Below are 23,362 nucleotides of genomic sequence, written 5' to 3'. Positions count from 1 at the left end.
CATTAGACTGTTATTACATATCATAAAAACCTCATAATAGCTGTATGTTGATGTCTAAGCTATAGTCATTCTGAGAAGGAAGCTTCATTTGATTTTGTATATCAAAACCACATAGTCAAACAGTAAACAGAATGAAGCCCAAATTCATGTCAGCCTAAAATGTGAAGATGTAACACCTTACCAGTCCTTTTAGTTACTCGAACTGCTAGAATGCTTTGAGGCCATATTCACTATGAGCTGCTGTACATAACGCAGCAGTAAAATATTGAGCTGGTCAAATGTACCATCACAAACTATAGCCATGGATAGTTACATTTGAATGCTTTCCCCATGTAAAGTCCCTGTAAATTTAAGGAAAGTATTATATCTTGTCTCTTCATGTGCAGTGGTGTTCCCTGTAAGTGGAAAACTGACTTTTGAACTCTGGAAAATGTAATCCCTCATTTCTAGGCTGAAGTAGTACAATCCATTCTTCAGCATCTTGCTGCCTCAGGTACCACCTGCTATATGTATAGGCTAGGCTTCAGCCCCAAAGTACAAGGGAATGCAATTTCAAGAAAAAAAGTTAAAGATGCATCACTATCATTGTTAATATTGAAAGGAGGCAGAGGCAATGTGCGTGCAGGAGAGCTGCTTTACACCAAGTTTACTGGTCCATTTAGGTCAGTGGTAGCATAGTTATTTTTTTATCCCTACTGTCTCAGATTCTTTCAACTTGAGATGCCATTTATGAAGACTTGATGGCACCTTAAATATGCTAAGCAAGTGTCCTGCCACTGAAATCTGCATCCTCCCTCCCCATCTTAACAAAAATTTATGAAGGAGATTGATATCAAGTAAAGATAAATGTAAGCATTATTGGATAGTGATACAAAAAAACTGATTCATCATGTGTTAGTCAACAGCAACATCATTGTTAGTGGGTAGTCAGAAGTCACAAATGAATTGGGGGCATGGCACCATCTACATATATTGCTAAAAATCAATGGAGCAAATGGTCGCATTGCAGTTAGGCAATAAATAGTAAGGCAGATGGTCACATTCATCATTAGGTGACAGAATGGGACAGGACTTCTAAAAGAAGACAGAAGATAAACAGTTCTCAGCAAAACTTCAGAAGGGGGGTGTAAAAGACACAACAGGACGGGAAGAGGGTGAATGTCACCCTCAGTGGTGTATTATGTGCTCTCACATGGACCCTGTTTGCAAGCTGCTGAAGCAATGAAGAATGAAGAACTTGCCCCACTTGAACGCTATAGGTAAAGACCGTGCATTTTGAGATGAGTTGCTAGTTAATACTTTATGTGGCAGAAAAACGGGTCAGTTGCTCGTGTGTACACAGATGAGCACCTTGAAGAGAAGATACGGGCCTGAAAAAAACACGGGCATATTCCTGGGAGACTGCAGTTCCCAGATATGTGGGGAATATGGGGTACTTTGGATAAGGGTGTCTTGTAGACATTACAAGAGGTGATAAAGATGAAAAGGAGTAACTCCTTTTCATCTTTACTGCTAAAGTCTTACAGTTTTTGTAAGATTCTGTGTTTGTATGGATTACTGAAACATCCATCCTCGTGCTTACCTGTGGACACCTTGATGTTCTAGCATCAAAAATAATACAGAAACACACTGTACAATTATTCTGTTGTACTGATATCAATCTGAGCATGGTTTACACCGCTTACTGTCAGCCTCTATGACATTGTTTACTGTAAAGCATCTCTAAGAAGCCTTTTAGTTCCACACAAATTTTTGCCTGCCATTCCCTTCACCTACTGGTTATTCTAGCAACCCACTTGCCTTTCTTTCAGAGAGGGGTGTCACTGCTCTTTCTTCATACAGCTCTTTACTATATTTATACCCATCTTTCTCCTGATGAGGACCCAAAGCCACTTACATACTTCTCTCCACTTTATCTGCACAACAATCCTGTAAGGTAGGTCAGGCTGAGAGTATGTGACTGGGACAAGGCAAGCTTCCATAGCAGAGAGAGAATTTGAACCTGGGTCTTCCAGATTGTAGTCCAAAACCTAACCACACTACATCATACTATACCCACCTGCTAGGGACTGTGTAGTTTAGAATGGACTGAATGTTTTTTGTGTGTATCTGTGGCCAAGCTGATGACAGGTTTCTAAGCGCTAAAGTCTACAGAGCCCAGCATGAGCATCCTAGGTTCTGAAGAAACAGACTAAAGGCTTAACACATCTGCTGTTTGCTTGGTGGTCCTTTCCACATTTGCCTGCCACTCATTTTCTCAGTGTTCGAGATAATTTAAGTCCATAGCAAAACAGCGTCCAAATAACCCGGGGCAACAGGAGGCAGAAACTCTGCTGACCACTGAAGGGAGATATTATAATGCAGAATTGGAGGAGGGGGCGACAATAAAAAGAAGGTTGAACTTGATTTTACTACAGAATCTTTTGGAGGGCACTGTGGTGAATATGGATTAAAAGAGTGCAGAAATGGCCTATGAGTAATTTTAAGAGAGGAAAGCACAAGGACTCAAAATAAGAATGACCTATTTTTAAAATAATAAAAGTCCACTGGCATTTTAAACACTGAGCATGAACTTTAGTGAGTCGGAGCTCACTCCTAGTTCATAGTTATTTTGATAACATGATCAACTTGAAAAGTTAATAAAAACTTCCACATACTATACCAAGACCAGCAAAAAACCCTTATATGTGCCATGTCTAGCATTTCAAAATTCTTGCATGCATTTTACAATACAGGGGGATCACTCCTCCCCATGAAAAAACGACTTTGCCCCCTTATTGCATGAAATTGCTGAGCAGTTGGTTTAGAACAGATAAAGCACTTCTTCACCCAAAGAGTGATTAACATGGAATTCACCGCAGCAGGAGGTGGTGGTGGCTACAAGCATGGACGGCTTCAAGAGGGAATGAGATAAACAAATGGAACAGAGGTCCATCAGTGGCCTGGCGGGAGCTGGTCCATGGGGTCGCGAAGAGTCGGACTCGACTGTGCGACTGAACAACAACAACAGATAGATAGGAACTCTCAGTCTGGGGCAAGTGATGCTCTGTATTCTTGTGGGGGGGGGAAGTGGGAGGGCTTCTAGTGTCCTGGCCCCACTGCTGGACCTCCTGATGGCACCTGGTATTTTTGGCCACTCTGTGACAGTGTTGGACTGGATGGGCCATTGGCCTGATCCAACATTGGCTTCTCTTATGCTCATGTAAAGAAGTGAGTTGCAACTACCGGAAGAGTTGCAACTACCGGAAGCCCATGCCGGAATAAACCTTAGTCTTTAAGGTGTTACTGGACTTCAGTTCTGTGTGGCTACAACGGACTGGCACGGCTCCCGCGCTAACATTACCATTAAAAAAACCCACGCATTTCTTCCTTCCCTATATCCACGCCACTCACTTTCTTCCCCAGTACGCTGAACCCAGTATGCTGATTTTACTGGCACTTAAGGAAGGACGGACGGAATCTCTCTCTAGCCGCATGATTGGCTCAGCCTCCTCCCCCCCACAATCCCCTTGCTCCCAACTACGCTCTCCGGGCTTGAGGGTTGGCTGAGGCGGGCTGACGTTCTCTCGGCTTCTCCAATCAAGTGAAGGAGGACTAGAATTTGATTGAAACTGATCTTGTTGTGAGGGCTCGTGCTCGTCTCGTTCCCCGCCGCCGCCGCTTCGCAAAGTGCTGCCGCTTAAAAAAGGACTCGTGAGGTGGGTGAGTTTCTTTAGAGGTGGCTTCAGATGGGCAGCCGTGTTGGTCTGGAGCAACAGAGCAACGTTTGAATCCAGGGGCAGTTTTAAGACCAACAAAGCTTTAACCTTTCCTGTGCACGCACACTTCTTCAGATACAAAGAAATGGAAATTACCAGTCCATACATGTAGGTGGAGGGTGAACAGTAAATTAGCATAGAGGTGGCTGTAACGTTTGCAGGGTCGTGCGCGGGCGGGGAAGGAGGTCCGTACGAATGTTGGGGCGTGGACAATGCATGGGTCCTTTCCCCACCCACCAAAACTGAAGCTGGTGCTGCACACACTCTGGTTATTCTTCAGATCGCACCAATCTTTTGCACATAATCAGGTGGGTGACAACGCTGTTGCGGAAGCGTCATCATTCACTGTAGGATGAGAAACGACGTGTGAGTCCCGACTCCCGTGGCACCTTTAAGACCAACGAAGTTTTATTCAAGGTAAAAGCCGAGGTTGTGAAATTTTAGGGGAGGTATTAGGCCTCCCCTAAAATGGTATAGCACCGAACTCTTAATTAGGTTAGGCTGGATGTTTAGTAAAAAAATAAAAGTGAGGACAGGACAACGAAAACATGCTTCAGAATGTGGGTTAAAAGATCCTACAATTCATTCATTCATTCTTTCAACTTGTGAGTCTCCCAATCCCTGCTACTGCGGGGTTCTGAGTGATGTACAACATGATAAAAAGATTCAAACATAAGATAAAATATATAAATAGAACTAGAATTACAAATCTAAAAGAGTCAGATTTCATAGTTTCTTCCCCAATTTCAGACTGCCGACCAGACTGGAGGGAAGAGGAACAATGCAGGTACGGAGAGCAAAGGAGGACAATAGAATTTCTTTTAGTCATGTTTTGGTTGGGTCTTATAAAAAGAATTGCATATATGTTGGTTTGAACGTGTTGGCTGCTTTGTTTTTACAGTCTTTGAGTTCTGGGGCCAACAACAATTTCAGTTCTCTATATGTGCCACAGGGCAGTGGAAATTTCATGCAAAATTAGTGGTTTTCACAACATTACCATAAATTTCTATGACTCTCTAGTCAAGCTTTTATATTGTTGTGTCTGTTGTGACATTAACATTAGAAATATGGAAGCTGAATAAGGCTTTTTAGTTTGGAAGTTTTATGTGCATGATTTAACACCTTCCTTAACCGTTATGCTCCGCCCTCCCCCAGCTTTATCTGGATTTTTCACTTAAGCAAACTTAAGGATGATATGATCTTGAAAAATGCATCATAAACCAAGAAAAATCTTACCTAGGCAGATCTCTTGTGAATGGTGTTTAGAACACTATCACTATGGGGGTAGAGGTATCACTGTCCACATTTATACCTAAAACACGGGGTTGCCATCTTTGGTTAGGGAGATTCCTGGGGATTTGGGGGTGGAGTGTGGGGAGGGAAGGGAGCTCAGCAGTAATATGATAGGGGTCACCCTCCAAAGAATCACAAAGTCAGTTGTGATTCTGGGTGAACTCCAGCCCCCACCTGGAGGTTGTCATTGCTACTAAAACACAATGTGGTGTATCAACAAAGTAATATTTAGAACCACTTATGTAATATGGTGGTTTGGGAAATGCATAGTGACTGTGTCCTATAGCGTAATCTGTGAAAGAGCTCCAACAGGTTTGTGGGGGAAAACCCTTTGATGTGTGGGAAGTAAAAAGTAACCTCACTGCTTATTGGACCCTTACGTTTAATTTATTTAATTTCAAGAATGCCTCTTAGTACTAATTTAGGACCTTAACAGATCTTTCAAGAGTTTCTGTCTAAAGTGGACTAAAATACAATTAAAAGCTTTCAGACCAATACAATTTTAAAGATACTTTAAAACAGTCACATAACTACGATGATTCTTGTTAAAAGAATGGAAATAGCTCAGCCTGTCCAAATATTCCCTGAAATAAATTCTTAACTACCCTCATATAAACTGTTCTAGAGCTTCATAGGAAAATGCAGCACCTTCGGTTGCACCTAGAAGAACCTAACTGAGAGCAAGCGGGGCTCTTTCTTAATAGTATTTGTGTCAGAAATCACTTCATCAGATGCATGCTGTATACATCCATTAGGTCAATGCATTTATATTTACAATAGAAAGGATGGAGTGGAGGGAGGGAGTGATATTATAAAGAGAGGTTGGTTTAAGTCAGATCCAATCAAAAAGAGTATCTGTTCACTCAGAGTGGTAGAGAGCCATTCCCAACTGTCATTGGATTGGATGGAAACAAGGTAAACAGATAGAACAGGAAGTTACAGAAGTGTAACTGAAGTAATTTTTGTCTGTGAGGGGTGAGATGCCCTGACCTGAATGGCCCAAGGTAGCCCAATCGTATCAGATCTTGGAAGCTAAGGATTGTTAGCCCTGGTTAGTATTTGGATGGGAGACCACCAACAAAGTCCAGAGTCACTGTGCAGAGGCAAGCAATGGCAAACCAGCTGAACATTTCTTGCCTTGAAAACCCTACAGTGGCGACTTGACAGCGCTTTACACACACACACACACACAAACACACACACACGGGGTAGGATATTGGTATATTTATGATACCTGCATATGATATACAGATCCAGGACATACATTTAATGAGATCTTTGTGCTTAATGTCCAGTATAAAACAGCTCTCCTTTGCTTGCTGTTAGAAGCCATTGCAGCCGGGAAGAAGGGGCTGCCTAAAATTTTGAATGCTCTCATATGCTTCTCTAAAGTTCTGAATACAGTCTCCACCTTGTAATATTCATAGGTGGCCCCAATAAAAATTACTGGAATGTAACATGAGTTTAGAGAAAATAGCTCACAATAATAACATAGAAGCTTGGAGCCAAATGCTTCTGATTGAAATGACACTATTCAAGGTACAAGTGAAATGTTCAGTTTGTAAGCCAGAGTTGCAAAAATTTGAAAAACAAATCACAAATTAAGGACACCATGACACATTTTGAATGCCTTACATCCAATTCTTTTCCCAGGGTATAGAAGTTACTTTTTAAATAAACCAAGTTTCTATACATTTTCTCTGAAATTATTACAACTTTCATGTATTATTGCGCCTGCTTACATTGTATGTTGAGGTTTCTGAGATGGAGAAGGTGATGTCAAAAATTGCTCCTTAAGTACTAAGTACTAAGATGTAATAACATGAATACTTGGGAGGTCAAGACAAAATGGTCATGGGTAGAAAATGATATGAAGCAAGGGTTGCCAACCTCCAGGTGGGGCCTGGAGACCTCCCAAAATTACATCTGATCTTCACATGCTACAGATCAGTTCCTCTGAAACTGCCACCGATCAGTTCCTTTGAAGGAAGTGGCTACTTTTTTCTGGGGGGGGGGACACTCTGGCATTATACCCTACGAAGGTCCTTCCCGTCCCCAAACCTCACCCTCCCTAGGCTCCACCCCCAAATCTTCAGGAATTTCTCAGCCCAGAGGTGGCAACTCTATATGGAGATAGAGCCCCTGGTCTTCCCTCATCTTTCCTCCCCCATCATTCAGCTCTTTCAAAATTAGTGATGTGTCTTTATAGTGATGTTAGAAACGGAGCCTCTTTTAATATATTTATAAAAACTGTTGTTTTAATTTTAAACTGTATATTGTCCCCCTAAATATGAGGTATTTTTCTTTTCTTTTTTTGCAGTTGTGGCAGATGCTTACTAAATTATTCCAGAATTTGAATGAATACATTGTTTTGTAAATGTCTGTGCTACTGAGCCTCTTAAGACAACTGCTGGAATATTATGGTGTGCCTCCTGAACTGGTAAGTAAATATGGAACTGAATGAGGTGAGGGATTGGGAGATGTTTCATGAATATTTTGTATTGAAACAGGTTAGTGTCATAACTAGACAATTTTGTAACTGGGCTACCTCAGACCTATTAATGTTAGCTTGTGCTGAGGGCACTGTTCGTGTTCAGATTGAAAAATATCAGTGTAGAGCAGTGGTGGCGAACTTATGGGACGGGTGCCAGAGGTGGCACTCAGAGCCCTCTCTGCGGGCATGCGTGCCAAATAATTTTAAGCAAATGAAAGCATTTGGGATTGCTTTCCTTACGTTGTTTGGATCATCTTAAGTTAATGTATGAGTTGTTTTTTCTGAAGTAAAACCTCAGTATTCAGGTTAAATTGCTGTGTTGGCACTTTGCGATAAATAAGTGGGGTTTGGGCACTTGGTCTCTAAAAGGTTCGCCATCACTGGTGTAGAGGCTTTATGTTAATAGTGAGATTCTTTCTGGTGAAAGCTTTTCTATTTTGGCAGGTCCTACAAAGATGTGAAGTTTGTCTTTATGGTATTGCTCAAATGTTTGGATCTCATCGTCCTTTAAATACCTTTCCTGCAGTACACTTCCAGCAGTTATGTGCCATCTCAAGAAACTATTTGGTGAGGGTATCAACATTTTTTTCTTGTTGGTAGTCTTTCTAAAGTAGGCAGGTTTTGACTACATTGTTTGCAGTATTCTTTGTCCCATAATACTTTTCTTGCACTGCCACAGCTTGAGAGTTTTGCAGTTTACTGCCATAATCTTCCCTTTTAATTTTTTTATCGTTCTATTTTGGGATATACCTCTACTGCTTTTCTGTCTATCTGTCCCCGTTCCTTGAAGTGCAGTTTTGTTCCTGTGTTACTTTTCTAAAACTAGTTAATGGCTGTCCTGTAATACTTTGTTCAGAGAAAGGGAGGAAATACTGTGGCCCAAGCAGAGGGGAGTAATAAAATATATTTTAATGTAGTCCAGCCCAGTAGATGAGAAATAGGCAAAAAATGTTTTTAGATGTTTTCACTGAAGCCTGTTTATGAGGATGATAGAGCCAGTCTGGGTGGTAATGAGTTAACAGTAGTAAAACAGTTAGCCTGCTTCTGTAAATAAAAAATTTAAGTATGAAGGCTTGGATCCTGTTGTTCATGCACCAGTTGTCCACTGTGGAGGCAATCCTCCACTGTTGAGCATGCATGTGCTAGGCACATCAACCTGCATTAGAAAAATATCTGTCAGTGAGCTGAAGAGTATCTAATGAGGCACGTACTCTGCAATGGAGGACCACCTCCAAAATGGATAGAAATAATTGAGATTGGAAGTATGTTATGGGTTCCAAGCCTACTAGTCTCTTAACTAAAGACAGTGGCTTGAGTCTAGACCTGTTTCTGCAGATCTCTGCCTGTGGAGTGCAGCTTTCTCATCTCCCTCCTCCCAAAATGCTCCCTGAAATCCTGTTCTGAGAGACACTTGTCTGAATCCATACCATATAATCCAGCAGAAAGTGTCTCCTCTCGACTTCTAATGGCTAGGAAGTGGTCCCTCTCAGACTTCTCCTCTTCCAAAATGCATGTTTTGGTTCTGGTTTTGTTACTAACAACAGGAATTAAAAAAATTATAATGACCTGTCCTCCTAATAATAAGTGGTAATTTTGACTGTTGAATTGTAAGCTTGCACTTCTTGCATATCTCAAAAGAAGCTTTTTTGTTAATGTTGTTATTTTTTTCATCATTTCTGTACGTGTTGTTTGCCTGAAAATAAAGTACAAATTTAAAGGACATTTCTACTGTTGTTTGGTTGTATGCACTTTTATATAAATTTAATTGATTAAATAGAAAACCAGGAATGAACTAAAATGTTTTAATCAGCTGGGAGCCCTATTTGCTCTTATGGCTGAAAGATCTTCTTCTCTCTTAGATGTCCTGGTCTTGGGAAACAAAGAAATATGGATCTACCCGAAGTTTTGTTCGCAGATTGGGAAAAATTCTTTTCTTAGCCCCTTATCCAAGGGCTCATTTTCAGGTTTGAGGATTATTGCAGAATTCAGTACTAATAACTTGTCTAAGTCCAAAGTCTTATTCGTGCATTTTGTTTTGTATGGCATGTAATAACGAAGGAAAATGAGTAGCAGGCATCCCTTAAGAGGAGTTTGCTGGAACTGTATTGCTTATGCTTTGGGGGAAACATGCCAAAACTGAGGGAATAGAAACAATGCACTACTGCATTCGTGGAAACTATTTGGGAGGGGCTGCAGTTCAGAGGTAGAGCATCTGTTTGTCATGCAGAACGTTCCAGGTCCCTGACATCTCTAGTTAAATGAATCAGCTAGTTGGTGATGTGAAAGACCCCTACCATAAAACTTGTAGAGCTGCTGCTAGTCTGAGTAGACAGTACTGAACTTGATGGACTAAAGGGCCATTCAGCATAAGGCAGCTTCATGGGAGACTTGAGTTGTGTCTTGTCCATGTGGTGGTTTTTAATTTTAAAAATCTGTTTTAAGTTATTTATACACCTTTCTCAGTGAGAATCAAGCTGGATTCTGCTGTTAAAATCAAGGGATCCCTAGACTTTTTAAGCCTATGTGCATCTTTGGAATTCTGATACAGGGTGGTGGGCACAATTACAAAATGGCCGCTGCAGGAGGTAGAGCCAACCATGGAATGAAAGGGAGTGAGGTTATGCTTAACTCTAATCGTAACTCTTCACCATCGCAAGCAGAAGCTCTGCTTAAACAGGATACCTTTTAAAATGAATATAGTTTAAAAATATTTCCTTGCAGCTTACCTTCAGTTACCTTTAATTCTTTTAACTGACATTTTTAGGCACTTGACTGTTTTTCTCTGTTTCTTTAGTTGAGCCAACATTTGAATTCCTTGGACTCTGAGCAGCAGAGCATTGTTGGCTCTGTTACCCCCTCTCTTACTGATGTCTTGTGGATTGCAAATGATGATAGTGAGCCGTCTGCTAGATTTAGGCAAGTAAAACTGGTTTGTTTCCTGAAGAATAACTCTGCATAGGAACCAAACCAACATTCAGTAATTTTTTAATCAATGTATAGTTGCGAATTCTCTAGTGTTTCGTTTTGTTGTAGATATCCTTATACTTCGGAACAAGTCGTTGCTTGAATAATCTTCTGGGTAATATGAATGTATATCCTGAGTTATCATAGTAACAGCTTTCCAAAAGAAAGAATCTTGCTCTTCGTATACTTGTCAATACTGGCTGTTTGTGCAAAAGTGTCCCTTTTACATGCAAAGTGTCCCTTTCAGGAGTGCCAGAGTGACAGCCTTTGCTCCATGCCCTGGGAAACCTTCCTAGGGTTTACATGCTCCAGTTTGTGCATTGTGCTTAGCTGCAGAATTTGCTAGCATCTTTGTGCTGCATTGTGCTGTGCAGACACAGCAGGGGAGGGACAATGGGTTTTGTTCCCTATTGAGGTTGGTTGGAACGTTTTCTCTGATACCACTGTGGCAGACGACCTCTAGTTCTTTCCTCCAGGCATCACAGCAGATCCTTCTCTGTAGGGAGAGTATGTAGATATACGGTGGCATCAGCCAGTGAGAGCCTGTGGAAGCTTTGGTGGGTGGGGTGGGGGGAGAGTTAGGTGGATGGAAAGATAGTCATCACCTCAAACTGGACTTGGGGAAGTGACAAAAAGGCAGGGGAAACTCCCAGGAGAATAGTTTGGTAGCTAGGTTCCACCAGGTGGAGAAATAGGTTTCAGACATCTATAGTTTAGGTACATAGTGCTCAAAGGCCAATAAAGAGGCAGGAATAGAGCAGGTATCCTGTGTTGCTGTAGGGAAACAGTGTGTTAGTGACTTGTGAGGAGATTGAGGGAAACATCCCAAGAAACAAGCTAACTCTGTTCAGATTCTGAGGTTCTTGAGTTTAGTGAGAACTTCCAAGAAAAATCCTTTCCTGTCACTGAGTGTGCATGAAAGTGTGCATGAAACCATAACTTTTCTATAGCAGAGCTTCTGCTCTCTCTTGCTGTAAATAGCTGATACCTCTTTCCATTCCATGACATCCCTTAAACAGCTAAGCATAAGCTCTTCTGAAGAAGAAACAATAAACTTATTTTTTTTGTGTTGTGAAAAGGTGTTAGTGTGAATCACTCAAGGAGAAGAGGAGAGGGAAAGCAATATAAATTACCTCAGATTCCTGTTCTACCTTCCCTGGCTTCCACTGTAATAGTAGCCAATAGTCCACCACAGTGATTTTTTAACATTGCCTTACCTGCAAGCTATGCATAACCAAAAACAATTCAATCACTGCTGTGGGAAAGTGTGATGTGTGTGGGCGGGGAACGGAGGAAAGCGCCTGGCCTTCACAACCACCTCTTTTACCGATGTTATGCATCACTGTTGCAAAGGTATCATGGGGCTTAGGGACTGATTAAGCTCTGTTCCTTCCTCATCACACTACAACACTTCCTGTTTTTGGCCTCTACTGTAGTAGAGTTGTATCAGCCTCACCAGGGTCTTACACAGTGTAGAATTTTAGCCAAGGGTAATTCTTCAAGTTATGGCTTAGAGGGGATGGCTGGAATCCTCAGTCTCTTGAGTGGTGCAACTGAACCATCGGAGTGATTAGTGATTAACACATGGAATTCACTGCCACAGGAAGTGTTGGCGGCTACAAGCATGGATGGCTTCAAAAGGGAATTAGATAAGCATATGGAGCAGAGGTCCATCAGTGGCTATCAGCCACAAGGTATAGATAGGGACTCTGGGGCAAGTGATGCTCTGTCTTCTTGGTGCTTGGGGGGGTCAACAGTGGGAGGGCTTCTAATGTCCTGGCCCCACTGGTGGACCTCCTGATGGCACTGGTATTTCTGGCCACTGTGTGATACAGAGTGTTGGACTGGATGGGCCTTTGGCCTGATCCAACATTGGCGTCTCTTATGTTCTTATTGTACAGATAGGCTGTGGAATTTTCTGGTAAATAGATGTTTTAGGAAGGCCTCTTGCATATATTGGAGACAAGTATAAATGTTAAATACCAGATTTTTCCTTTACAAATTTTTAATGCACACTTTAGAAGGATGATGCTATGTAAGATGAGAAAACATAGGGCATAAAATTTTTGAATTTATGTGCTCGTAAAATGAATATATTTTATATATCTCTATCATAATGAGCTTGAAGTTTTGAGTGAGTGATTATTGCTGTACCTTTCATAACTGTAAATTGGTATTTTTTAGATCTGATGAACAGGCAGAGTCTGTACTTCTGTGTTCATTTCCTTTGCCAGCATCTTCAAAAGGAAAATCACTCAAAGCAGCTGCTGTGAACGAGAATGCAATCAAAAAAATTTCTGCACTCGAGGAAGAGTTAAGTCATCTCCGTGCACAGATTGCTTTAATTGTCTCATTGCATGGGGCAAGGAATTACCAGTCATGTAAGTCTGTGTCCATGACCTACTCTTACACGCTCAGTTACATAGTGACATTTATATAAAGCTGTTCTTAATCATTTCTTCACTTAGTAATCCTGTTTAGGGAGTTATGTGAATGAGACCCATAAAACAGGACAGGGAAGACTTTAGGTTTCTGGGAGCTACTTAGCCTTGAGAGCTACAAAATGATGCCTTGGTGGGTGGAGCCAATTAGAAAATGCAGCTTGTGATGAAACCTTCCTTCTGTTTTACAAAAGCAGACCATCACCACCAACTTGCACTGCAGGAGAAAAATACAGTTATGGAGAAGGCAAATAATAGATTTGATGCAGAGAAATGCAGAGAATGGGTGCACTTGTGTGCATGAGGAGGAATGGTGGATGGGAACGGGTGGGCTTGTGCCATCATTTTCCCCATCCAGGGCGAAGGTGTATGTGTGCACGTGCTGCCTCCTCTTTTGTATGAAAGAGAAAGGAAAATGAGGGGGGGAAGGAAGAGGAGAAAAGCCGCTACGGTAGCTTTCAAAGGAGAGATAAGAAAGTGATTATAGCAGTAAGGAATGTGAGGGGGCACAGAGCTACTTTTAATTGCTTGGAGAGTAACTGTTCATTCCTATTGACCTTCTGCCCACCAATGCCATTGAAATTTGATTAGTATTTTGTTTTGAGCTCATGCGCTTGAATCCAAAGAATTATGTAACTAGTTCTACAGGTCCGTTTGAACTTCTGCATTCCCAACTTCCCATACTCAGTGCCCTTCAAAAGTAGATTGTGAAGCAGTCAAGGGATCGAGTATTCAAAGAAAAACAATAACATTCCACTGAACATACCCACAGTGTTAAATAGCTCTGTGAATCTTGTTTCTTGAGGGCATACAAATAATTCCTATGTAAAAATGCAAATGAAAGTTGATTTTCCAGGTAGAGCTGTTTGTATTCAACCCACAATAATACTCTACCTGTCCAGGTGTGTGAGAATTTCACATTTCATTCAAAATTCAACCTTCTTCTTGAACTTTTAATTAAAAACATAAAGCAGATTTTTAGTTCTTAAAACTATAGTAATAAACCTGAAGAATATTGCTAATACTTCATAAATTATAGAAGGGCTAAAGAGAACCTCCATAGTTGAACTATTTTAGAGAACTGTTGAATCAACTTTACCATAGTTTTATTCCACTCTATGTCCTCAGAGCAGCATGCATGAGGTGGTTTGTTATTATCCTCACAACATCACTGTGAAAGAACAGTTTAAGTCACCTGGTGATTTTTATGGCTGAGCAAGGATCTGAACCCAGATTTCCCTGGGTCATGTCTGAAGCTTTGCCAGAGCCAGTTTGGTGCAGTGGATTTGGTAACCTGTTTGGAAATTATACCTAATTTGGATTAATTTAATATTATCTTGTACCTGTTCATGTTTTTCTATTCTAGACAGGGTGGATTTGATCTAAACTAAAATTATTTAAATCACACGTCAATAAGACTTGATTTAAATCATTGTTTTCTACATGAAGTTTTGTTCTTGCTTGTTCTTATGATTTTAATATTTACAACCCAGATATAGGTTTCTTTTTTATAATAATAACTTTTCAGGTTAGCTTTATAGTTATCATTTGAAATAGCTAGTTATGAAATCATTGTGAGGTGATCTGTCTCCTGTTTAATGTTAATCATTCATATTTGGACAACTTTTCTGCTGTACTTTATTGGAAGATGAAAAAATAATTAACAACAACCATTTACATTGTTTTATTTAACTTAGAACTATACATTACATAGCATATATATTCTTGTTTTTGCCTAAACAGCTATGAGGTCACACAAAGATCTCAAGACGTCTGGAGTATTCTGCCCAATTTCACTTTCATTTGTACTGCTTGCCATCCCCCACCTCACACTTAGCTCTTAACAACTCCTACTTATCCAGATCTATTCTACTGCAAACAATCTTCTATTAATTGAACTTCTTGAAACTTAGCACTTAAGAGGTAAGGAGTTGATTCTGTGTATACAGATTTACAGAGGAACAATAGGATTGAGGTCTTTCTCAACTTTATGTGTATTATTTAAACACATGTTTGCCGTTAAGAGCCATGTTATCTCTGCAGTCACAAATTCAGTTTTGAGAACTACAAAACCAAGCATCCGTGATAGTATCTTCTAGATAGAAAAATGACCCAAAATAATCTTACCAAAACCTCTGGGAGAGCATGACATTGGGGACCTAATAAATGAATTAATGGAATTACCCAAAATAATCTTACCAAAACATCTGGAAAAGAATGACATTAGGACCCTAAAGAATTAATTAATGGAATTCATTTACAAAAAGTTTTTAAACATTGCTTGTGAATATACAGTCTGATGCGTCATAATTAAAAATAATCCTTATTTCATGATGAAAAACCTTTGAGATATAATCTGAATGGCCATAGACCTATGCAAAAGGTACCATAAAATCCGTAAAAGCGGCATGCAGTGTAGAGGGTACCATAAAATGTGATGATCAAAGAAAGTGAAAGTGGCATGCAATGCGGAGGGGAATTTCTGTTCCAACGTGGGTTTCGTAAAACAATGGAGGGAAAAGCTGATGCAGAATCGCCCTGTGTGGAAGAATGTATCTTAAATAGAAAGCTGTCTTTAGATAGATTTTTTTTTCCTCAAAAAGCATTTTATCTTAAAAAACCTGGTTAATTTTTTTTAGTCTGATTTTTTAAATTTGAAAAAAAAAATTACCCACTCTGATTCTAGATTGTGTAGGTGTGTTTAAAAATAAGGAAAGTGATTGATCTAGGATCCATCCATATCTCTTCTACACATTATAACATGAAATGTCCAGGTCTCTGATCTACTAATATTTTTTCTCAATAGGTTCAGGTACTGTGAATTCATCAAATACACCCGGGAGTACTTTTCCACAGTCATCAATGACTTCTACACCAGTTCCCATTTCGTCTTGTAGCACAGTCATTCCACCACCACCACCACCACTTCCAGAGGTGCTGCCATCTGAATCTGGCCCCCAAATTTCAACAACTGAACTTATAAAACAACGTCGAGCGGCAAGTAAGAACAAAGATATTGCAAATAGGGCTGGATGTCAGGAGGCTAAGGCTGTTCCCAGTATGGCAGATGTTCTGAAGGATATAAATAAGGTCAAATTAAGAGCTGTTGAGAGGTAAGTTGAGCAGTATATGCATTTTAGAATAAAACAAGTGGAAGACTTGTGGGGGGGACATCTAATTTTCCCTCCCTTTCTGTTTTCACTTTCCCTTTCCAGAAAGCCCGTATTAGCCTCTCCCTTTTTCATGCTTGCTTCCTACCCACCAGCAAATCTTCCTTTATTTGCCCCATCTTCAACTTTCCCTCCATACACTGTTTTCTCTTTTCCACCTCCTCCAGCCCCCATGTCCTCACCATTCCATGCTTCCCTTTATCATTCTCACTCATCCAACCCACCCACCGTTTATTGTATATAGCCATTGGCCATTACAAGTTTGGAGGAACCATGAATTGTATACCCCCCCATCTTCAGCTATATTATTATTGGTTTACTTCATTACTTCATTATTGATTTATTTCATTTACTTCACCTTTCTCCACAATGGAGACCCAAAACAGCTTACATAATTCTCCTCTGCTTCATTTTATCCTCACAGCACCCTCTGAGGTAGGGTAAACTGTGAATGTTTGACTGGCCCAAGGTAACCCAGTGAGCTTCCATGGCAGAATAGGGATTTGCACCTGCATCTCCTAGATCCAAGTCCAAAATGCTACCAACTGCCTTTCGTGGGGTGGCTGCTGTTGAACAGTAGCAAGTGGCCAGGCCTAGGTGAGTCATGCAACTCAGGCGGTAACAAGTCACCCAGTGGTTGCTGCCAGCCTAGTCTCTAAGGCCAAAATAGCCATGGAAAGGGCTCTGCCCCTTCCCTCCGTGTTTTACTGACAGAAACCACAGGAGGAACATTGGCAATACTTTGTGATTGCCTAGCAACAGCCACTGAAGGCATTTGTTTCTGAAAGCTATTATTTGGGGGAGGGAACCAACCCATCCCCCCCTTTTTTGGGAAGACTTAAGATCTTCCTGCAAATTTGGGGCTTTTCTCTGTGTTGTCTGCTCATGACTGAAATCTCTGGATGTAAGTATCCACATACAGGGCTATGTTATTGATAATGATAAAATTGTTGGAAGGGTTTCTTGAATCCTAGACACTGCCCAGGAGTGTTTGTTAAAATTGACTTCATATGCACAGTTGTTTCAGTACTGAAGAAAGTCAGAAGGGTAATGTAGAAGTGTGTGTGGGGGTCCTTTTTATGTTTACAGCTGGAGCTGGATCCTGTCTTATATTTTATTGTTAGTATCTCTCAAACCTAGAAAATAAGTCTTTTTAATTAGTACAGGTGATCTCAGGAGATCTGATAAGCCAATAACTGATTCTGATTTTTTTGTATTGGTTTTGGCTTTGAAGTCTGTTTATTATTGCATAAACTTTCAACCTGTGACAAATATCCATAATGCATGTATTATATGTTTAGGATACAGAACATCATACAGATATATAGCTATGTTCTGTGTGGTGTGATTGAAATATTTTTAAAATATAAACCATTCAGTTTCATACTTTCTGTGATTTACATTACAAATTGTAGTTGAGGACTAGGATCCTCACACAAAATCAGCCAACTTCATTTTACAAATTATGTGAATTGACAAATCAGGATGGCCGCTTACAGCAGAATTACCTGGCGTGTCCAAGGACTGGAGTGGTTGTTCATGCTACTGTAATACTAACATGCAGCTTAAGGCAGCGTTTCTCAAAATGGGGTCCACAAAGGTACTCCGGGGATCTGCACGTCTTTTATAAGGGCAGAGCCCTTCTTGTGCCCATCTGCTAATGCAAAAGTCGAGTCTGCACAGTTTTTTTGTGAATAGGGGGAGGGATTCAGTGCCTCAGAGGAAGGAGAGGGAATAAGCTTCTCCCTCTTTCAAAGGGCCGGAGTTTGAAGAGTTGCCACCACATGCCGTCACCTAGCATCCACATTGCCTCAGAACCTTAGCCAGCCAGTATGCTGATTGGTCACCAGGAATGAGTAGTTCAGTCCTGGGAGCTATATTTAGTTGAGTAACACCAAGAGGGTATAGTTCTAATACAGAGTCCCTCTTATCTTCAGTATAAAATTGAGCTGTTTTTCACTCTGCATTTTGCAATACAAAGGATTGTAAAAATGAGAACTTACATCCATAAGACAATAGCCAGTGGTGGTTTTTAATTGAATTCCAGAAGTTCAGGTTGTATGGGATACTGGTCTTTCCTTGGTTCCGTGAGGAACTCTAAAAGATTTTCCAGGTCCCTTCCTACCTGTGTTCAGATGGCTTCTCTTGGTAAATAATGTCTATATAAAGAAAGCCAGTTTGGTGTAGTGGTTAAGATCAGTGGACTCCAATCTGGAGAGCCGGGTTTGATTCCCCTCTCCTCCACTTGAAGCCAGCTGGGTGACCTTGGGTCAGTCACAGTTCTCTCAGCCCAAAAAATAAGCCTAGCTCACCACGAAAAGAACTAGAGTTTCAGGCTGCCAGACAATCGTCAGATCTTCTGGCTATACTACACCCACTGCCATATGACGACGATGATGATGATGATGATTATTATTATTATTTACGTCTATATAAGGAAGTTTCTTGCCATGTCCAGCACAAAGTCTGTTCCAGTTAAGGAGTAAGGTGGATCAGAACTTGGGTCATGGCCTACAATTTTTTTTAACTTTTAAAGTGTATCGAATATGGTTCTCATTGTGTTGTTTTGCATATGCAAGAGGATGGATGCTTCCATGGGGTATGCGTGGCTTGCCCTACGCACATTGAAAAGCAGCTGGCTTGCTAGTGAGAGCAGTACAAAAAATCAAAATGGGGTCCTTCATTTGCTAAAATTTGAGAGAACTGCTGGCTAAAGGGGGCATGACAGCATTGGCATTTTATAGACAGTTACAAAATAAAATTTACATAATGTTGACCACAGCGCACAGAAAGCCAAGAAGAATATCCTCAGTTCCACAAAGGACGACGCGGGGAGTTAAAGGTGACTGCCAAGACTACTCTATGTAGTTACAAACCAAGAGCAGCAAATACTTTCATTAAAGACTGGAAACACTTTGTCATGTTCCAGGTCGCCAGGAGGTACACCTCTACCCAGAACAAAGAAAGTAATTAGAGTACAATGGGATCCAGCGGCTTTAATAGCTGAAGCTCTTAAAGAGAAATTTGCAGCCCACAGCAATGATGATGATTCATTTGATAAAGAGAACAGATCCTCTGATGCTTCTCCATTTTCCAGTCCAGAAACCCCAATAGTACGTATCGGACTTTTTAAAAATACTGTGGCCTTTGTATGTGAATAGCGTTGATGTAGAAATTATTCCTCTGGAGCTGCAAAATTTGCTTTTAAGGTGACAAAAAGGAAGGCCTGAGACCTTTGATCTCCAGAGCTAGTCTGGAAGGACTTGGATATACAGCAAGATACTCAGTTATCCAAACCCAGCTTTTACAGATCATACTAACATTTTAGTTCAGGAACTGATGAATATACTTCCTTCCACACTTCTCTTATAGTGAAAATAGCCATACATAGTTAAATGAACAATCATATATATTGGAATAATAATCAAATTGTATCAACGGTATCAATTTAAAAAGGAACAATGAATCTCTTTTTATATTTCAGATGTAAGTGTTTTAGAGAGTGGCTGATGTGGCTGTTTTGGTTTACTTTTACATTCCAATATGAAGTATGTTTATGCAGAAATATGCTAAGTCCCGGAGATACAAGTGGAGCTTTCTTTTAAATACCTATGATTGCAACCTGAGACTCTTTAAAAGCATCTTTTAAAAAGTTTGCCTATCTTGGAGAAATGTGTCTTCCAGTGTGGAGAGAGAATAAATGCATGGAACTATACTTCAGGTTGTTTAGGGCACACACATTATTTTTTGTCCCTCCTTGATCATGGGATCGTAAGAGATTCTGGCCATGCTCTTTTCCATATCTATTCCCCTTTACTGGACACATTTCCCTTAACTATTGTTGTTATGCCTTCACCAATATTCATCATGGTTAATGCTTACCAGAGTTCATTTTAGAGAGATTTTGAACAAAGCTTCCTCTTCAAACCCTGCTTTGTGTTGATTAGTGTTGACTTGTAATCCAGGAATTTTGACACATTTAGAACCCTGGTGTGGTGTTTCAGTATGTAAATATTTTGTGTTTTTTATTTCTGTGGTGTAATGTGGAGTTTTACATGTATGTTCCTGTAGGTTAAAATGTAGGCCCCTAGGGGTATAAATTGGAAAAATAAATAAATAGAGTAAGAGCAGGGGCTGAATGGAGGATTGAAGTGTGTTATGATTGGATGGTAGCTGTATACCCTATGGGACAAAGTTGACTGGTTTGTTCAGATAGGCTTTGTGTGTGAGAAAGGGGAGAAAGGAGGGGATATGGGGGAAGAGAGTTGAGTGGGCGAAGAATATGATGTTTGTGAGAAGTCTGTGTTTTTGTGGAAGTTATTGCCTAAATGGCAAGTGAGAAAGTAAGCCTTTGTGACAAGGTCTAGTTAAGAAACTTTAGAGAAAGAAGAAGAAACATATTTGAAACCATTACACTTATGAACTTTACTGAAACTGTTACACGTCTAAATAAACTCTATGTCTAAGAGAAAACAACTGTTTTATTTAGAGTGAAGAATCCCCTTTTACCTTAGAGCCACCCCTACACTCTGACCTTTCTGTTGTTCTACCAGATATAACTAAGCCATTCTGTTCTTTGGGTCCAACTAAAAATTCTATGGCAAGAGCCTTTGGTGGCAGGAAAAATGTAGGAAACTCTAAGGAAGGCAAGGAGACAGTCATCTTAGAACACTACAAAGAGGTGCCTTTACCAGAGTTACATATAAGGGGTATCAGAAAAGAGCAAAATCTTACACTTGGTTTCAAATAGTGGATTATGAGCACACTCTGGTTAGCATTAACCATGGATATTGGTGGTATGATACAAGCTTCACTATGCTGTTAAGCTGGCATGGGGAAATTGCAGAAAAAACAGGCTGGAGGAAAAAACCAGATCCTTTAGCCCCTTTACAAGTTCTCAACCATGCTTAAGGGATGACGGCAGTATTACATCTGCACAAACACAAGTCTTGCACTGTGTGTGTCTAAAACGGGTTGTTAGTTGTTTCACTTAATGACAGCTTTCATATGGGATGATTCACACATTTCAGTACACCTGCACTATGCTTCCATATTAGTATCCAAAAGAAGGGAGCAGATTCCTTTCTTTTGACAGTCAACACACACAAGTATTTTTATCAGTGGTTTTAACACTTTTTCTAAGAGAGGAGGGCTATCAGTGGTGTGCTTTCCACCTGCTATCTGATAGATTTCAGATGGAAAAACATGATACAGAGCTTTCTGACTTGGCACACTTTCTCTTGAGCTGTCCTCAAAATTGGTGGGGTCTTTGAAACAAATTAATCTGAGTGTGAAACGTCACCATACAGTTGCAAAAGCAGATTGGTCATTCACTGACAGATGCATTTGAAAAATTCATACCACTTTGAGTACATGTAACTAGACCTTGACAGAGAGGCAGTAGAAAATGAAGTTCAAAAGTAAATCAGTAAACTCTTAGTCAGAATAAGCAACAGATGTAATCATATTGGATTGGGACATGGCTGAGCATGTCTTAAATGAAGTCCATTGTTGTATGAAAAAATGAATAAAGCCCCACTGAATCTGTTCAGGTTCATGTATTTTGTTTGGCTAAATTAGTTTATATTTACAGGTAATATGTAAAAATCCTAGATCAGTGGGGTATGTTAAGGAATTGCACATACAAAAGTACCCTTTCGACATAATGTATCATTAATCTTTTTTTTTTTAAGCTTGGTAAAAAGGCTTGGTTGAAACAGGTATATGGTTGGAATATTCACTTATGTTACTGTTTCTTATTCTGGTTATTCATAAATATTGCAGAAAAATTATTCAGCAACTCTATTCTTGAATCTTTTCTTAAAAATACTAACTAAAGTGTGTTTGGTTTCAGATTGGCCGCCACATTTTGAAGCCAAATATCAAACAAACACGGATTAGAGCCGAGGAATTCAGACGGGTGTAGGCTACAAAAGCAAGAACTGCACAGCCCCTGTTGTAGAGTTTTTGGAACCGCTTAGCACAGTTGTATTTGGCAAGGCTATTTTCATCCTTGTTTCATAGATTTCAGTTTGTATGTCACAAGGTTCACAGTTTGTATGTCACAACTTCTAAACACTTAATGTTATATGATGTATTCCAGCAGCCAGCTTCGTTAATGAGGAATTTGTTTCATGTAATATTTTATAAGCTGGAATACTTACTGGTTTTATATAAACTTTTTAGGCTGGCATGCAACGTTTCAGTCAGGTGAATATGTCTCAAGAGAATGGAAACAAAATATGGATGTGGATCCACTGGCATGTATAATTATCCAGTTGATATGTTAATTATATTAGTATTAAGTAAGAAACAGTTAAACAGGGAGGAGATCAGGCCATCTGGGAGCAATTCCCATCTGCCTGGTCAGCACAGTTCTTGACTCTTGGTTCTTAAAAGGGAGGCTTCCTTTCTTGCTCACATTCAATTAAATGCCTGTATTTCTCAAAAAAGAAAAAGAAAAAGTAAGAAACAGTTTGTCGATGCCTAATTTTATCTTGTTTCATCAAAATAATGGTCTCCAAAATTGGTGTTGATGGTATTTATTTGGGTCTCAGCAAAGGAAGTTAATTCTGTATTATACGATACGAAGAAACCACAAAAATCTTCTTGCTTCCATATGCATATTTGAAGTTCATGATATTAATATTACTGTTAACTGTTTTGTACAACTGTACATTCAGGTTATAAAATAAATCCTTTGTGTATAGACTACATACTAAACATACCCCATGTGCATGACAGTTACTTCAGATTTCAGCGTATTTCAAGATTTGTGAAGGACTATGTGCTACCTGTTAAAATTAGCAGGAAGAAATGGTTACATTGGTGGCTCATGATGGAATTCTAGGTTGCTCTGGAGCCAACACTGTCTTGGTACATGGAGAAAGGCTGTTGCCACCGTCCAGGGGCAGAGCTTTTACCACTAGCTCTGCTCCTGTTCCCCTCTCTGTGCTTCATTTGTTGCTGCCAGCTAGGTTTGATATGTTTTGTGCATATGCATTTATAGCCTGTTGCTTTCTTATATTGTAAATTGCTTCGAGTCCACACTCAGGGGAGAAAAGTGTGGTAGAAGTATCCAAAACAATTTTCTCCTGTAACATACAAAGTAGGAGTATTATCTAAAACCGGCTTTTGTCTTTTCTGCCACAGCCAGCAGTGCTCTGGCAAGCCATAGGCATACCTGGGAATCAGGTTCTGCACAGCCCAGTGTGCATTCATACTACTTACATGTCTGGGATT

The 23,362-nt window shown here is 40.1% G+C and overlaps 1 protein-coding gene across 1 annotated transcript; it reads left to right on the top strand.

The window, feature by feature from the left end:
- Positions 1-7,419: 7,419 nt before the first annotated feature.
- Positions 7,420-22,225, top strand: MTFR2 (mitochondrial fission regulator 2). The gene is made up of 8 exons (XM_015411850.1): positions 7,420-7,491; positions 7,990-8,112; positions 9,405-9,509; positions 10,340-10,461; positions 12,694-12,890; positions 15,757-16,063; positions 19,050-19,233; positions 21,975-22,225. Exons 1-8 carry the CDS (start codon positions 7,429-7,431, stop codon positions 22,044-22,046), a joined length of 1,173 nt encoding a protein of 390 aa, XP_015267336.1. The 5' UTR covers positions 7,420-7,428; the 3' UTR covers positions 22,047-22,225.
- Positions 22,226-23,362: the final 1,137 nt, after the last annotated feature.

Source organism: Gekko japonicus, unplaced genomic scaffold (assembly GCF_001447785.1).
Source record: "Gekko japonicus isolate JY-2015 unplaced genomic scaffold, Gekko_japonicus_V1.1 scaffold184, whole genome shotgun sequence".
In the NCBI taxonomy this organism is placed as follows: domain Eukaryota; kingdom Metazoa; phylum Chordata; class Lepidosauria; order Squamata; family Gekkonidae; genus Gekko; species Gekko japonicus.
The sequence above is the reverse complement of the archived record's forward strand: the minus strand, read 5'-3'. Positions and strand labels throughout refer to the sequence as shown.